Below are 18,619 nucleotides of genomic sequence, written 5' to 3' on the forward strand. Positions count from 1 at the left end.
GGATGTATCAACATTTACACATCTCACCCATTGTGTGTGAACAGGGAATGTTGACGAAGAAAAGAAGAAGAAGAAGATGATGACGAAGAATTTGATTGCTGATTACATTGTCGGCGCTGAGCCAGAGCCCATGATTAAAGAAAAATAATTAAAAAATAATAAAAGGAAAACGAAACAGAGAACAAAATGCGTAAATGCGTTGTAGGCAGTAGCCAATTGGATTGGATGCCAGCCAGTCAGCCAAGCAACAATCCTTCAGTCAACTATGAGTCGCCTTAAAGGCGATTTTTTTTTAATTCAATTAAAATTGAATGAATTTCAATGGGAAAAGGGAGAGAGAGAAACAATGTTACCAAATGAAAGGCAAATTGTGAAATAGTAGAAAAACTGTCGATCAATTGAAGTCGTTTTTTTAGTTGTTCATCACTGAATCGAGAACCTCGTATCACAAGTATTGTCAAGATCTAGCTTAACCCATTTAAAATTTGAGAGCCACATGCGACGAATAACGCATTACAAAATAATGTAAACACACTACCTTCTGCGTTACTACTAGGTTAAAAACAAGTAAAAAAAGTATCAGTCGGCTTTGTCGGTATACCCTCAGATTGTGTGTGGATTGAAACACCTATTTCCCAAAAAAACGTATTTTTTTAGGGGGTCTTCAGAATTTTGGGCGTATGAACTTGCCGACAAAGATATATATTAGGATAAAATCTCTTCTCTATAGGACCATTGTATCGGTAGTGCGATTCTCTAACTCATTTTTGAGTTACCGACAAAAATCGGAAATTTTAAAATGCTTATAATATCGGTAATTAACTATATTATTCGGTAAGTTAGCGACGAATAAAAAGTAGTCCAAAAGTTCTATCGGTAGAAGGAACAGTGTTGTCAACTTTTATTTTTACTTTATTTGGGTGACGTAGGGGATGAAAGATGCAAAGGAACGGTCCTAACAGGCTTTAATATGGCAAAGTCCAGGATTTATCTTGGTCCCTCTTTCATCTCAAGTGGACACTGACCTCCTCGTGATGTCACCTGGGGTAACTGCCTTTAACACTCGTTAAAGGTAGTGAGCTAAAATGTGCCGCTCATTCACCCATAAGAACGTTAACAACTTGGGTTTAGGCGCCGGGTTAGTAACTCTCCCCTAGAAAAAGCAGCTTACAATGAAAAAACAAAAGAAAAGAAAAAACAAATCCCTCTAAAGTTGACAACCCCCGTTTTAAGGACCATGATCTGCGAATCTGCACCTGGAATGTTCGCACTCTTTATAGAGAAGGTGCAGTCTTCGCATTGGCAGACGTACTTGAAAAGTACAAGGCCGATATTACTGCCATACAGGAAATACGATGGATTGGGAAAGGAGGCACAACAACACCTAAAGGTGACGCGCTGTATTATAGCTGTCATGACACAAAGCATGAGTTTGGTTGCGGATTTGTAGTTGGTCGGAGGTTAAAACACCTGGTCTCCATCTTCACCCCAGTGAATGAAAGACTCGCTGCAATTCGATTAAAAGCAAAATTCTTCAACATCAGGTTTATTTGCGCTCATGCACCCACTGAAGAAAAGAACGAACAGACCAAAGATATATTTTACGATAGCTTAGAAGAAACATATGACCGTTGCCCTGCCCATGGCATTAAAATTATTCTAGGCGATTTTAATGCCAAAATTGGAAAGGAGAATATCTTTGGCCCAATAGTCGGGAAATTCAGTCTCCACAGTGAAACATCTGACAATGGTATGAGGCTGATAGACTTTGCAGCTGCAAAAAACATGGTAGGTAGCAGTACCAGATTTAAGCATCTCGATATTCATAAGGGCACCTGGCTGTCGCCAGATCAAAGAACAAGAAATCAAATTGATCACCTTGTGATAGATGACAGACATTCATCAAGCGTGTTGGATGTGCGCTCGTTCTGAGGAGCAAACATAGACTCGGACCACTACCTAGTTGCAGCAAAGGTACGCACCCGGTTAAACGTAACAAACAAAGTACAAACAGACACAACTCGAAAGTTAGACATCGGTAAGCTGCAATCACAACAGATAGCCACAGCACATTCCACTAAACTGGCAAAATTGCTTAATCAAAGCACTCCTCATACCGACAACATATCAGCGAAATGGCAAAGTATTGCCCACTCCATGCAAACAGCCTCAAAATCCATACTTGAATACCAGAGACCTCGACCAAGGAATCCATGGTATGATCAGGTGTGTCGTGCTGCTACCGAAGAGAAAAATGTGGCATTTAGGGATACTTTACAATCCGTAGCAACTCGTAGCGCACAAGAGAGATATCGGGAGGAAAGGGGAGAGGAGAAACGTCTTTTCCGCAGGAAAAAGAGAGAGATGGAAAAGCGGGAGTGTGAAAAAATCGAGATGTACAGGAACCATAATGAAGTCCGAAAATTCTACCAAAGAGTCTAGCACCAAACTTATGGCTTTGGTACAGGCACATTCTCCTGTAGAGACCAGCAAGGTAATTTGGTAACTGATACACTTAGTGTGCTCAGGATATGGAAAGAAGACAGACCCAATCCCAGAAGATGGTATTGAATGTATACCGCCCAGTCAAGATGAGGTAAAGACAGCAATAAATCGGCTGAAGAATAATAAGGCAGTAGGAGCCGATGGCTTACCAGCCGAGCTGTTCAAAACCGGAGACGACACGTTGATAAGGTGTATTCATCAGCTAGTTAGAACCATCTGGCGGGAAGAACGAGTACCCGACGATTGGCACCTGAGTATCCTGTGCCCCGTCCACAAGAAGGGAGATAAGACTGTATGCTCTAACTATATGGGTATAAGTCTACTCCCTATTGCCTACAAGATCGTGTCAGGGATATTGTGCGAACGACTAAAGCCTATGATCAACGAGATAATTGGACCATACCAATGCGTCTGTAGACCTGGCAAGACCACCATTGACCAGATATTTACCCTGCGGCAAATCCTGGAGAAGCCACAAGAGATGCACACCTACCACCTTTTTGTCGACTATAAAACAGCCTTCGACAGCCGGCTGCGTTCAAAGGTATTCCAAGACATGTCTGAATTTGGTATCCCCGCAAAGCTCATCCGGCTTTGTAAAATGACTTTAACTGACACGAGGTCCTCAGTTAAAATAGGAAAGAACCTTTCCGAAGAGTTTTGTACCAAAATGGTTTCAGACAAGGTGACAGCCTTTCGTGTGATTTCTTCAACATCCTGCTGGAAAAGTTTATACGAGAGGCAAACGTCAAAAGTAGTGGCACAATCTACACCAATAGCCACATGTTAACTGCTTATGCTGATGATATAGACATCATGGGCCGATCAGTAAAAGAAGTAACTGATACCTTTATGAAGGTCGAAGGAGAATCTGCTAAAGTGGGTCTGGCGGTAAACGGCGAGAAGACCAAGTTGATGGTGTCGACGCGCAATGCGTCCATTGAGATCGGACCAACTGTTGATGTTGGTTCCTACAATGAAATAAAAGGAAGAATTGTATTGGCCAACAGATGCTACTTTGGATTAAGTAGGCAGTTTAAAAACAAAGCCACATCTCGTCAAACAAAATTAACGCTCTACAAAACACTGATACTACCCGAGCTGATGTATGCGCAAGCAGACATGGCAGTGCTTGGTGTGTTTGAGAAAAAAATTCTTCCAAAGATCTACGGACCAATCTGCGTTGACGGTGAATATCGACGTCGCATGAACCACGAGCTGCATCGGCTATACAACGACATCAATATTGTTAAACGTATCGAGATGCAGCGATTGCGTTGGCAAGGCCATACCATAAGAATGAGCGAAGATGAACGCGATAAAAAGGCGTATAAATACGGACCGCTTGGCGATGCACGCAGAATTGGCAGGCCAAGGAATAGATGGTGCAAACTAGTGGATGAAGAGATGAAAAGGCGCGGTATTCCAGAGTGCGAAACAACAAATAGAGAGAATTGGAGATCTTTTCTTAGTTCGGCCTATGGAACAAAAAGTTCTGTAATGGGCCAGCTAAGTAAAGTAAGTATGTAAGTAATATTTTGTCCAAACTTAGTTTAAGTTCGAAGATGGGTTATATATGTAGGTCCACTCCTTGCGGTACCTCCCGCGCAAAAGTTTGAAAATGTTCGGAAAATCTGTGCGCTCGATAACTTTTAAAGGAAGCAACCGATTTGGTCCACACTTTGCACATAGTGAAATGTCTACCAGACTTAGATGAGGTTCCACTCCTTCCCACACAAAATTTCGGAAAAGTTTAGTTTAGAGTCTGCTCTCGAATCGCTTTGATTTTTGTTGTAACAACTTGTATTCACTGCCTCCCATACGATGGTGCATGTTTCATGAGCGGCAAGTACATACTTTCTGAGAAAATAACCTGAAAGTTGCAAAAAAAAACCCCTATGACACCGTGTGTAGTGGATGGAGCGCAAGATAACTCTCGCACGGATTTGCCGATTCTGTACAAAATTTGGTCTTCGTAATATTTTGTCCAAACTTAGTTTAAGTTCGAAGATAAACCATATCGGTCCACTCCTTCAGGTACCTCCCTCACAAAAGTTTAAAATTTTCGGACAAAGTGTGTGCTCGATAACTCTTGAAGGGAGTGACCTATGTAATCCATACTTTGCACATCCTAATATATCTGCCAGATATAGATCAGGTTCGAATATGGACTATATTTGTCCACTCCTTCGGGTACCTCCCACACAAAATTTCGGATAAGTTCACTTTAAAACCTGCTTAGGAATAACTTTGATTTTTGTTGAAGCAACTTGCATTCGCTGCCTTACTTACGACGGTAAAAGTTTTTTTCAGGGGCAAGTCCATATTTCTTCAGAAAACAGCCCGAAAGGTGTAAAAGTCCCTTATGGCCCCATATGTAGTGGCTGAAGACCGCGATAACTCTCGAGCTGATCAACCGATATGGTCTTAATTTTGGCCTATATTTGTCCACTCCTTTGGGTACTTCCCACACAATAATTCGAATAAGTTCACTTCAAAAACCTGCTCTCGAATCGCTTTGATTTTTGCTGTAACAACTTGTATTCACTGCCACCCATACGACGGTACAAGTTTCATCAGGGGCAAGTCTATACTTCCTGAAAAAATAGCCTGAAAGGTGCAAAATATCCCTATGACACCATGCGTACCTCTCCCACAAAAGTTCAAAATTTTTCGAAAAAAGTGTGCGCACGTTAACTCTTGAAGGAAGAGACCGATTTGTTCCAAAGTTTACATCCTAATATATCTACCAGATATAGATCAGCTTCGAATATGGACTATATTTGTCCACTTCTTCGGGTACCTCCCACACAAAATTTCGGATAAGTTCACTTTAAAACCTGCTTAGGAATAATTTTGATTTTTGTTGAAGCAACTTGCATTCGCTGCCTTAATTACGGCGGTAAAAGTTGTTTAAGGTTTTTGTTTTCTCAAGAAATATGGACTTGCATACTTCTTGAGAAAACAGCCCGAAAGGTGTAAAAGTCCCTTATGGCCCCATATGTAGTGGCTGGAGACCGCGATAATTCACGAGCTGATCAACCGGTTTGATCTAAATTTTGGCCTTCGTCATATTTTGCCCAAACTTAGTTTCAGTCCGAAGATGGGCAATACCAGTCCACAACTTCCGGTACTTCCCCCAATATTTGAATAATGTCAATAAAATGGTATGTCCGATATCTCTTGAACGGTGCAACCAATTTGGTCCAAACGTTCCTAATATTTGTCCAAAATAAGTTCTAAAATGGCCCATACCGGTCGTCTCCTTGGGGTACCTCCACCACAAAAGTTCAACATTTGTGTGTACGTGCTGTTTAGGGTCTGTTCGAAGATTCTGTTCACAGCGAGATTCAGGGCAATCACGAATAAAAATTCCGTGCGGAATTTGTTCCCTTTCCCAAATTTCACATTTTTATACCCTCAGCCTTTAGGATAGAAAGGGTATATACACTTTCATACGGGCAAAATGTGCCTCATCGAAATAATGGTTTTAGACCCCAAGTATGTTTGGACGAAATGTGTTTCAGACAACTTGGAGTCGATTTAGCAATGTCCGTCCGTCTGTCTGTCTGTCCCTCTGTCTGGCTGGCTGGTGCGCACGATAACTCTCGAATGGATCAACCTATTCGGTCAAAAATTTGGCTTTGGTAATATTTTGCCCAAACTTAGTTTAAGTTCGAAGATGGGCTATATCGGTCCACTCCTTCCGGTACCTCCCCCACAAAAGTTCGAAAATGTTCGGAAAATTTGTGCGCACGATAACTCTTGAAGGAAGTAACCGATTTGATCCATACTTTCCACATCGTGAAATTTCTACCACACTTAGATGAGGTTCGAATATGAACTCAATCGGTCCACTCCTTCGGGTACCTCCCACACAAAATTTCGGATAAGTTCAGATTAGGACCTGCTCTCGAATCGCTTCGACTTTTGTTGCAACAACTTGTATAAACTGCCGTCCATACGACGGTACAAATTTCATCAGGGGCAAGTCCATACTTCCTGAGAAAATAGCCTGAAAGATGCAAAAAGCCCCTATGACACCGTGTGTAGTGGTTGGAGCGCAAGATAACTCTCGAAGGGATCTGCCGTTTCGGTCCAAAATTTTGCCTTCGTAATATTTTGTCCAAACTTAGTTTAAGTTCGAAGATAAGCCATATCGGTCCACTCCTTCAGATACCTCTCCCACAAAAGTTCAAAAATGTTCGGAAAAATTGTGCACCATAACTCTTGAAGGAAGTGACCGATTTGGTCCATAGTTTACACACCCGATATAGATCAGATTCGAATATGGACTATATTTGTCCACTCCTTCGGGTACCTCCCACACAAAATTGCGGATAAGTTCACTCTCACTCGAATCGCTTTGGTTTTTGTTGAAGCAACTTGCATTCGCTGCCTTAATTACGACGGTAAACTTTTTTTTCAGGGGCAAGTCCATACGTGATGAGAAAACGACCCGAAAGGAGTAAAAGTCCCCTATGGCCCCATACGTAGTGGCTGGAGACCGCGCTAACTCTCGAGCTGATCTAAAATTTGGTCTAAATTTTGGCCTTCGTCATGTTTTGTCCAAACATAGATTCAGTTCGAAGATGGGCAATACCAGTCCACAACTTCGATTATTTCAAAAATGTCACTGAAATGGTATACCCGATATCTTTTGAACGGAGCAACCAATTTGGTCTAAAATTTGGATCTCCTAATATTTTGTACAGATTTAGTTTTAAAATGGCCCATACCGGTCCTCTCCTTAGGATACCTCCACCACAAAATTTCAACATTTGTGTGTACGTGCTTTTTAGGGTCTGTTCGAGGATCCTGTTTACAGCGACATTATGTTTTCCCTGGACAAGTCCAGGCTTCCTGGCATACTGGTCCAAAAGTAATACGATGACCCACTCAAATGACTAATGGGCGCAATATATATCGAAAAGATATGACTCCCAAAATAAGATCCACTTCCATAATGGACTACGTCGGTCCATTCCTTTAAGTACCTCCTCCGCAGAGCTTTTAAACTAGAACTAATCCACATTTTTGCCTTTCAATTCAAATGTCCAAAAAGGGTCACAAATTTTTGAAAAGACCCTAAGTACATTCGATCTGTCCATCTGTGAAAGTTTCGATTCACATAGGCTGAGGGTATTTCTCTGTCGGCAAAACCGACTGATACTTTTTTACTTGTTTATGTTTACAATTTGAGACGATGATTTAAGTGTTATTTTCCCTAGCGTAGCTACATACGAGTATCTCATGCATGTATCACAATTCTCAGCTGAACAGAATAATAACATGAAACACATCTCCGGGGTATTGAGTATTGTGGTGAAAAAAATCAAAAGTAAAAAAATAAGAAAAAAAATAACAAAAGGCATACAACAAAAATATGTTAATAGGATTTTGAGTCAAGTGTCAAAATGCAAATAAGAAGAAGAAGAAAAAGACAAAAATTAAAGCCTTTCTGTATCGGCTTCTGTATCCTCTTCTTTCAATACACAAACTTGCCTTTTGTTGCAAATGATGAGAATGCTGAAGCTGCTGTTGTTGTTGTGGCGCCTGTTGCTGCTGTTGTTTTTGATTTTTCAATCCCCCAGGCATGGAAGGTGATGGTGCTGATGATACAGAGGCCGGAAGAGCTGGCGAATGTTGTTTAATATTCTGTGACATGAGTGGTTTATTGCAACTGAATGGCGATGCTGCATTTAAGCCAACATTCATGGATGACATAAAACTTTTCACATTATCCATATTGTCGTCGTTTATGGTCGTCGATTCCGGTTCTGGGTATTGTTGTTTTTCACCCTCCAGCATGGGATAGTAATGGGACGAGTGACGGCGCACCACAACATTTGCATTAATCGGTAATAAAGCCACTGAATTGCACTGCTCCTGTTGTTTATCGTAGAAATCCAATAGGGAACTGTGAGGCAAGGCCAAACTGGAAGCACGTTCCGAACTGATTTCCAGTTGATGTTTTTGTAATTATTAAGTTAGTTAGTTATTAAGACAACAACAACAAATAAGACATAAACACACACATAAAAACAAACAGGGGGAGAGAGAAAAAGAAAATAACAACAAAATTGTTAGATGATTGAGGCATTTATTTCACTTAGCCATAGCTGCTTGTTAGTCAGTAGTTGACCAGTTAGTTGGTGATTATGCAATATGTTACTGGGTGATTAATTACGTCTAATGGCATACGTTGGTAATGTGGCAACTTTCCGTTATACAAAATTAATCAATCAATCAATTATTGCTGCCGATTGAGACACACCCACAAACTTACCGTTGTTTTTGTTTATCGCCCAAAAATTGTTGATGATGTTGTTCGTTAACACTTAAACGTTGTTTATCCATTGTTAACGTGGCCATGTTTGTGTAAATCGTCATTGAAAATAATAATTATAATATTTAACTGTAAAGAGAAGAGGAAGAAGAAGAAATTAAGACAAAATATTATTAATTGTTGTAGACAGACTGAAATTTTGTATAATAGAAAGAATTTTTCTTAACAGAAAATAACCTTAAAATTTAAAGGACTCTGTAAGAAACTGAGAAGTAATTTCTAATTCCCGAAACCGAAATCAACTAAAATTACAGTTTTTATTTTGCAAAACATTACTGAGTTGGTTGAGTGAAATCCTTGTGGTTTACATGTGGAACGGCTATATGTAACTGTCAGAGACTGAGGGTATATTTCTGTCGGTAAAATGGCTGATTGTTTTCTTACATGTATCTTAATATTTATTTTGAAATACATTAAGATAGGCCCAAGTCGATATCGATTACAAGAATTAGCTTCAAGTTATTATTTGGAACACAAAATTTATATGGTAAGATGGTGCGTATAAGTGATGTTAGCACTAATACGCTCCTAAACACACATTTTAAATTATGGATACAGAGGGTATATACTAGGTTGATGAATTTTCGACTTTTTACGGGCTAAATGTGCCTCATCAAAATAATGGTTTTAGACCCCAAGTATGTTTGGACGAAATGTGTTTCAGACAATTTGGAGTTGATTTAGCAATGTCTGTCTGTCCGTCTGTCTGTCTGGGTGGCTGGAGCGCACGATAACTCTCGAACGGATCAACCGATTCGGTCCAAAATTTGGCTTTCGCAATATTTTGTCCAAACTTAGTTTAAGTTCGAAGATGGGTTATATCGGTTCACTCCTTCCGGTACCTCCCTCACCAAAGTTCGAAAATGTTCGGAAAATAAACATAACTAAAGTTCGAAGATAAAACATATCGGTCCACTCCTTCAAGTACCTCCCCCACAAAAGTTCAAAAATGTTCGGAAAAATTGTGCGCACGATAACTCTTGGTCCATACTTTACACATCCTAACATATTTACCAGATATAGAATATGGACTATCGAATATGGACTATATTTGTCCACTCCTTCGGGTACCTTGTGACGACGAAATTCGTTGCACTTGTTTTCGTCCCCACCATTGTGATTTATTTGGTTTTTTACACTGAATCATATAATTATTGACAATAAATTAATGAATTTCCAATCCCCGTAGTTGATCGCGTCATGGCCACGTGTTGGCGAGCAATAATAGGTGACCCTATCACCATGTTTATCCCTACCAACAACAACCCAATTTGAATTTATTTAGAGGTAATAGGTACCATCAGGTTTTTCTATAAAAGAGCCGGAGAAATCAGAAAGGGGATCATTCGTCGAACAAGTGAACAAGTGAATATCCACGTATCAGTGCGCGAATTAAACCCGAACAACCCAACCCAGTAAACCAGGTGAGTCAGAGTGGTGTTTTATCTTTTACTGAGCCGCGTGCCAATCTGAGTAGTGTCCGTAACTCTCGGATTCCCCTCTTGTCAATCTGAGTAGTGTCCGTAACTCTCGGATTCCCCTCGCGTCAACCTGAGTAGTGTCCGTAACTCTCGGGCTTCTCTCGTGCCAATCTGAGTAGTGTCCGTAACTCTCGGATTCCCCTCGTGTCAATCTGAGTAGTGTCCGTAACTCTCGGATTCCCCTCGTGTCAACCTGAGTAGTGTCCGTAACTCTCGGATTCTCCTCTTGTCAACCTGAGTAGTGTCCGTAACTCTCGGTTTCCCCTTCGTCAACCCTCGTCTGACCTTAGGTTCGGATTCCCTCGTGTCAACCTGAGTAGTGTCCGTAACTCTCGGGCTTCTCTCGTGCCAATCTGAGTAGTGTCCGTAACTCTCGGATTCCCTTCGTGTCAACCTGAGTAGTGTCCGTAACTCTCGGGCTTCTCTCGTGCCAATCTGAGTAGTGTACGTAACTCTCGGATTCCCCTCGTGTCAACCTGGGTAGTGTCCGTAACTCTCGGGCTTCTCTCGTGCCAATCTGAGTAGTGTCCGTAACTCTCGGATTCCCCTCGTGTCAATCTGAGTAGTGTCCGTAACTTTTGGATTCCCCTCGTGGCAACCTGAATAGTGTCCGTAACTCTCGGGCTTCTCTCGTGCCAATCTGAGTAGTGTCCGTAACTCTCGGATTCCCCTCGTGTCAATCTGTGTAGTGTCTGTAACTCTCGGATTCCCCTCGTGTCAACCTGAATAGTGTCCGTAACTCTCGGGCTTCCCTCGTGCCAATCTGAGTAGTGTCCGTAACTCTCGGATTCTCCTCTTGTCAACCTGAGTAGTGTCCGTAACTCTCGGTTTCCCCTTCGTCAACCCTCGTCTGACCTTAGGTTCGGACGTGGATCTCCAGCAAATCCCAACACCATATTAACCAGCGGAACCTGGTCTCCTAGTGCGGACTTAGAAGACGAGGCCGACACACATTAACTTAACAGTATATGTATATATAATCGAACATCCACCAATCAATCCGAAAATAAAGCCATAAATTGATTAAAACCCAAACAAACCGTGTTTTCTCTCTCTCGGTCACTTTTATAAATTTCTGTGACAGACTCTGGCCCCCCGAGAGCTATCCCAGCAATCAGAGGGAACTCGTGTCGTTACAACCTCCCACACAACATTTTGGATAAGTTCACTTTAATACCTACTCTCGAATCACTTTGATCTTTGTTGAATCAACTTGAATTCGATGCCTCAATTACGACGGTAAAAGTTTTTTTCAGGACCAAGTCCATACTTCTTGAGAAAGCAGCCCCAAAAGCGTAAAAAAATACCTGTGGCACCATATATAGTGGCTGAAGAGTACGATAACTCTCGAACTGATCAACCGATTTGGTCCAAAATTTGGCCTGCGTCATATTTTGTCCAAACTAGTGGGCGATATCTATCAGAAAGATATAACTCCTGAAATAAGATCCACTTCCATAAGGGACTATGCCGGTCCGTTACTTTAAGTACCTATTCCGCAAAACTTTTGAACTCTAATCTTAATCCACATTTTTTTCGGCACGTTCAAAAAGGTCCAAAAAGGGCCACAAAATTCCGAAAAGACCCTAAATACATTTGATCTGTACATAGATAAAATTTTCAATTCACATAGGCTGAGGGTATATCTCTATCAGCAAAGCCGTCTGATACTTTTTTACTTGTTTATTTAAAATTCGATTCGATTTTCAAATAATGTCATATTGTGATGCCGTGTGACCTTTGCCAGGATATCAAACTCAGCCACGGCTTGGAACATTTTGATATAATTAATATGGTATTAATGCCGTTTATTGGCAAAACATTTTCCTTTTTTTTTCTAAGGTCGATCTTACCACTCATAAAGTTTGATTCATGATGACACCGTCGTTGGCATTCAACCCACACTGTAATTGCAAAGACAAACGAACCACGAATATTTGGTAATATTTAATTACAAAGTATTTGTTTTCAATTAAATTTCAGTGTGTGTTTGTTTTTTTTTTTTTCTAAATTACAAAGGTAAATAATTTGTAATTTGATTTTGAACAGATTTATTTAAGCATATCCAATGAAAGCTGGCCCAAAGGTATTCGACAACTCGTCTATTAAATTATTGTTTTTTTTTGTAATTTGAAATGTAATTCAATTTCTTTCTATAGTAAATATGTGTATTTACATTCATATGTATGTACATTTGTAATAAATATTTATCGGTCATGGCTAATTTGCCATGGTGACAAACGAGTAAATATCTACACGTGTCTAATAATTCCATTTGTTTATTACATTTGTAATGTGCTTATTTTTTTTTAAATTGCATTTAAATTAAAAAAAAAACAAAAAAATACAAATAATAAAAAAACACAAAGATATGAGAATATAAGGATAGGACCACTCAATATGTTAACAATTGGAGTTAATAACAGAAATTGCTAATGCAGTCCTTGTGACTTGAGAGTGACTTGACATTGTTCCAAACTTATTTATCTTTTTTTATTCTACGTACATGCCTCGATAACACTGTACAACAAAATTGAACTTTTTTTTTTAAATTACAAGAAACCCCGCACAGATTATAAAAGAGGACCGAAAAAAAGAAGACACGTGTATCGGCGTTTTGAAAGTTTACGTCGGGAAGTAACCTGAATAGGCGTGGCAAGTTCAGCCCATTTCTACAGGTTTTGAAATATTCGACATCAGATTCCTTTGAATCCTTGCATTTTAGGTATAAAGTGTCTTTGGCAATATTACTGACAACAATGCGGGGTATCTTTTTATGAAAAAAATTAACCCTCATGCAAGTCACTAAAGGAGTCTTTTTGGTCCATTTTTTCAAAAAAGTTTAAATTTTCCTTTAAAATGAGATCGTATCAAATCAAAATATTCCACAAAAATATTTGTCAAAAAATTTTACTATAGGCCCCCGAATACACCAAAACTCTAAATCGTACCTAAACGCCCGGAATCTGCCAAAAGTAAAATCACGTTTTAGCGTTAATGTTGTACTTTATCTGAGTTTATTACGTTTTGTCCAACAAAACTTCATTCTAGATAAAAGATGTCAAAGACAAAAATATTCTATATCAAATTTCAATATAAGTCGCCAAATAAATGAAATATGTATTTACAATATATATCAAGAAAATATATACATCAAATTTGCCAACAAAAAACCCAAATATTTTTTGAATAAATTTGTTTTGTTCTTTTTTCGGATTGATGCATGAAAGTAACATGAAATATAGTTTTAGACAAAAGTTGTTAAAAGGAGAAATATTCTACACAAAATTTCACTATAAGTCCCAGAACAAACTATATATCTAACTAAAATACTTTGTTAAGAAAATGACGTTACAAAATTAGATATTATAGGTAGAAATTATTTGCTAACCTTTAAGAATCTTAATTGAAATTTATTCCATTCTTAGTCAAAATCTCCTAAAGTACTTCACTTTTTGGGGACTGTGTCAAAAGAAGAAATGTTCCAAATCAAATTTCATTATGTAGAGACACATAATGAAATTTGATTTGGTAAAAAAGAAATTAGTAGCTATAATATTTAACATCTCCAGAAGCTTTCGCTTTTCATATATGATTTAGGACCATATTCTACCATTTTTATTCACATTTTCGCTATCTGCGGTCACAAAATATATTTTATTGATGTTTTTTCATAATAAATTCTTCCAGAAGATTATGCGTGCTCGATCCAAACAGTTTTTGAAATATCTATGGTGAATATATATAGGGAAAATATTGATAACCCAGATCGCACTTTGAAAAATTACGTATTTTAGTACTATAAACTAAAATAACGTCATCAGGATAAGTCATAGGTTCCTGATATTGTATGTGAAAATGCGGGGATAGTCTACGGATATTGTCCAGTGAATGTATATCTTACATACGGGTCCTAACAACCATGATTTTGGCATACTCCTAAATACTATAATGATGGCAGCTACTCCTGCTCTGACAAAATTGAATGGGCGGAACTTGCCACGCCTATTTAGGTTACTTCTCGACGTAAACTTTCAAAACGCCGGTACATGTGTCTTCTTTTTTTCGGTCCTCTTTCATAATCTGGCCGAATTATCTTGCAATTATTTTTTGTGTTGTACAGTGTACTGGTCGAAAGTACCAAAATCCCCACCCAAGTGGGTTTCTTGCAATATTTATTTACAGTCATGACTGATTCTTTGTTATTTGTTTCAAAATCACATTAAATAGAAAAAATATGGTGAGTGAAAATCTATCCTGATGGGCCTTAATATATGGACAAAGGAAAACCAATGCTTATTACATATTTGGAATTACAACAGGTATAAAGTGTTGCCAAACAGGCTCAGGTATGTTGCTGTGTACGCATGGATACATTTGTTTATTAATGTATGTTAGTATGCCAGAAATTATTCACTAAATCGGGGATTCTTTTTGTTTTTGGTTTCTTTTTATTCACCATTGAATAGAAGTTGTAGGCTCGCATAGCTTCATTGCATTACACTGAGCAAACAAAGAGCTTCATATCGATTCGAAAATGCTTTCATTCAAAAACAGTTACATGTGTAACAAGAGAAGTCTGGGGGTAGGATATGGTCGCTATGAACAATAGCAGTGTGGTAACCGAACAATGTCTGGCTGTCTGACTGGGTCGATGAATATTTCAAAATTCCAAACAATGAGGAAAGAAATTGTTTAGATTAATTTCGGGTAGACTTTGTTCTGAGCCATCATCACACACATCACAAGTTTTGTTGTGAACGCACCCAGACGTTACCAATAACGAACGTCTCTATTTTGTTCATTATTAAAGGCCATGACAATGATCAACAACCATTCATGCATGTTCATGTAAGAGTATTACACAAATACATTACACTGAACACACACACACAGAGACAAAGACATTTATCCTGACATGCCTGCCCATGCTGTAACACGATATGAAAACAGTTTTACAAAATGTCTCTTTTGTGACACAAACAATGGTAATTGCCGTTGTATGTAAGAACATTTATGTATGTATGCGTGTGTGGGTGGGTGTCTGTAATACCATAAAAGCTATAAACTGTTTGTTGAAGCCATATAATGAAAAGCGGGTCAGAACGAAGAATGTCCAGTCTGCTAAATTGACATGAATTTGTTAATGCATGTGCGATGAGTGTGTGTGCGTTCGTTTGCTGTTGGAGCAAAGTTTGGTGCTCATCCATGCCACCATTATCATGTTCGTACTGTCTCATTGTCATGCAGAGAATATGTCGCCTGACCATTGTCCACGTCCATGGATGTTAATAATTATTGTTCTTCTCATATCGAGGACTTTATTCGAATTGACACCGTTTTAATTGTGACAGTAACACATGTACGAATAAGGGCAATAAACATTCTACCAAAATATCGTGATATAATATGCCGGAAGGTTTGTCAGTTAACAAGGTTTTATAAAAGTGAACAAGTAAAAAAGGTCTTCTGGTCAATTGCCTGAACTTATACTTCGCTATGAGGAAAACAAGAACTTTTAAAATCCATTTAAATAGCGGGAGAGTGCTCAACATTGACGGCTTAACTATTTTCGAGTCTGTTACGCCGAAATATCCCCAGAAAACAGAGCGTTTAAAATGTGAATATCTGCGTTTCTAACTATCGAAGGGGATTTGAACGGTAACAAGAGTTCACAAAATTTCGAATAATTTTCTGCAGGTATTTTATGCAGTCCCTATTGCAACGGTATAATTAAAACAAAAACCAGGGATGTAGACGACCAATGATGTGTTCGGATTATCTGCATCCACCACGCTGAAGCTTAGGCGAGAAGCAACAGATGTAGGAAAGAGATTTCTCTGGGACTATATTAGATATAACAGACCTATGACCTCGTTATTAGAATACTAGACTCCCCACCTTCCCCCAGCAACAACAACCGCACACCGAGCATTTTACACCTGTCGTTGTTCTTTAAATCACAGAAAACGGATCCTTTTTAACAAAAACTGCAGTTTACAGCGTGTGATGGTTAGAACGTAGCTTTCCTCTTGCAGCTGCCTGTTCAATGCAGACCTATTTCGCTTCAGCCTGGCCCTAATGACCCGTCCATAGAATGTATGTGGGTAGCAGTCAAGTGTTGAACTGCCAAGATAGAGTTGCTTAACAAATACATTCCGCCTATAAACTGCTGTATTCCAGGTTATATGTCAACAATAGCACGTTTTTCGAAGATCATAACCGACTGGTATTTTGGGAGTTTAATGATCATCATAAATTGTGGAATTCGGTCCAAGGCAATGAACGGAGAGGTATAGCGATAATTGGGAATATTGATAGCTCTGCATTCAGCACGCTCAATGAGCACGCCCCTGTCAGAATCAGCGGAGAGTGCCATAGTTCGCCGACATAACTATCGTGTCCCCTGTTCTGACGAATGACCATCTCCCTAAAATCGTCTAAATCAGGAGATAGCTGACAGCTGCACCTTCAAAAATAAATTACAAGCCTAGAGTTCACCAATCACCGCTTCAGAGAACTTCCCAACCAACTTTCCCAGTAGGGGCGGCGCGACTAGCAAATGAGCGTGATGAGGTTTGTCTATCCAAGCCCAGTGACTCAAGGGTTAGGGAGCTGATACTTGAACTTAATAGGTAGGTCGATGACCACAAGCGGCTAGCTCATCTAAAAATTTGCTACATTGGAGCCGGAATTAGTCAATTGTGGGCAAAGGTTAAGCCACTCTCGAACCCTGGAAAAATGGATGATATGACCGCAGTCACGTTTGGCGACGTTGGGCTGACTGATTTGAAAGGGTGCTCACGTTTTCTTTATCCACAATTTTTCAAATACCCCGGGAGTGACAGGGCGAGGAGAAACAAGTAAAATTATTAAGTTCGGCTGGGCCGAACTTTTTATACCCTCCACCATAAAATATTGTTACGAATGTAACTCATAGGTTTAATTTAATTTAGTTTAATTTCCGTTAATTTAAAAATTTGAATTGTAACGTAAAGTTTTTATTACGCAGTTACTTTATTTAAGCAACAACAACTACCATGTAGAATTCTCTTCATCATTCTAGTTCTTACTTTACATTTCATTAATGTTCTTTTGTTTGTTTTGCCATAATCATGTAATTATCGTTTAGTTTGCTACATCTTTATTTCTTGCATTTGTTTGTTGTTTTAATTACGTCATTAGTGTGCTTGTCCACTTGTATTGATCTTCGACCATGTATGTATGTGAGTTTGGTTATTCGCTTATTGCGAATGTGCATCTGTGTGTTCGTTGCACAGATTCGAGGTGTTGCCAGACGTGTTCTAGAGGATTCTTGAACGAGGGAATTTTGAGATAAATACAGGTGGAACCAGCAACGGCGAGTTAGTTGTGTTTTAAGCGTTGAACTGAACAGATCGGTTAAAGAATAGCTGCGTGCTAACTAAAGACAAGCGGTGTGCTCAGTAATTAAAGTCGGTTCCGAATAAGTGTAATAAAGTAAATAAAGCATTGTAGAAACGTAATCTGAAACGAACCCTGTTTTATTTGGTACAAATCGTACTGGGGAATAAAACAACGTCTACACGGAGATTAGTTAAAACTAATTCCGTAACAATATTCTGAACGAACATGAAATAATTAGTTTTCTGTTAGGTGCAAAAGTTGTTGGACCATGGATATACCAAATGCCTAAATTTGGTCAATAAATGTATCTAAAAGTTCATGAGTCTGCTGGAACTCTTATATGGGGGATAACCAAAACATGGACTTATGTGGACGATTTGTAGTGGTGAAGTTTCGTGACCCCGCAAAACCTCAAGTGCCAAATTGAGATTTTTGGTCATTGGGAACCTCAAATGTCAAAATTCAGCTAGTTCAGTCAATAAATGTAGCTCAAATCCTCAAAACACTTTAAATCGGGAGGTACTGTTATATAGGGGCTATACCAAAGCGTGGCCTATGTAGCCCATCTTCTGCTTGACCTGCCTATGAAAACAAGACATTCGGGTGCAAATTTTTAGCATTCTATCCCATTGGGTGACGTAGGGGATGGAAGATACCAAGCAACGGTCCTGACCGGTTTTAACATGGCAAAGCCCAGGATTTATCTTGGTCCCTCTTTCATCTCAAGTGGACACTGACCTCCCCGTGGTGTCACCTGGGGAACTGCCTTTAACACCCGTTAAAGGTAGTGAGCTAACATGTGCCGCGCGTTCACCCATAAGAACGTTAAAAACTTGGGTTTGGGCGTCGGGTTAGTAACCCTCCCCTAGAAAAAAACAGTCTACTATGAAAAAACGAA

The 18,619-nt window shown here is 39.3% G+C and overlaps 1 protein-coding gene across 4 annotated transcripts in view; it reads right to left on the bottom strand.

The window, feature by feature from the left end:
- The window catches only part of Corin (corin serine peptidase), a 300,751-nt gene that overhangs the window by 42,102 nt on the left and 240,030 nt on the right, over nt 1–18,619 (bottom strand). For all 4 annotated transcript variants that reach the window (XM_073957346.1, XM_073957342.1, XM_073957345.1 and 1 more), the window contains 2 exons: nt 8,795–8,923; nt 8,011–8,461 (listed from right to left, as the gene is read on the bottom strand). In XM_073957346.1, the coding sequence (XP_073813447.1) occupies nt 8,011–8,461; nt 8,795–8,898 (555 nt within the window). In that variant the 5' untranslated portion in view covers nt 8,899–8,923. The remainder of the gene's footprint in view (nt 1–8,010; nt 8,462–8,794; nt 8,924–18,619) is intronic.

This window comes from Musca autumnalis, unplaced genomic scaffold (assembly GCF_047663935.1).
Source record: "Musca autumnalis isolate F117 unplaced genomic scaffold, ASM4766393v1 scaffold_5, whole genome shotgun sequence".
NCBI lineage: Eukaryota > Metazoa > Arthropoda > Insecta > Diptera > Muscidae > Musca > Musca autumnalis.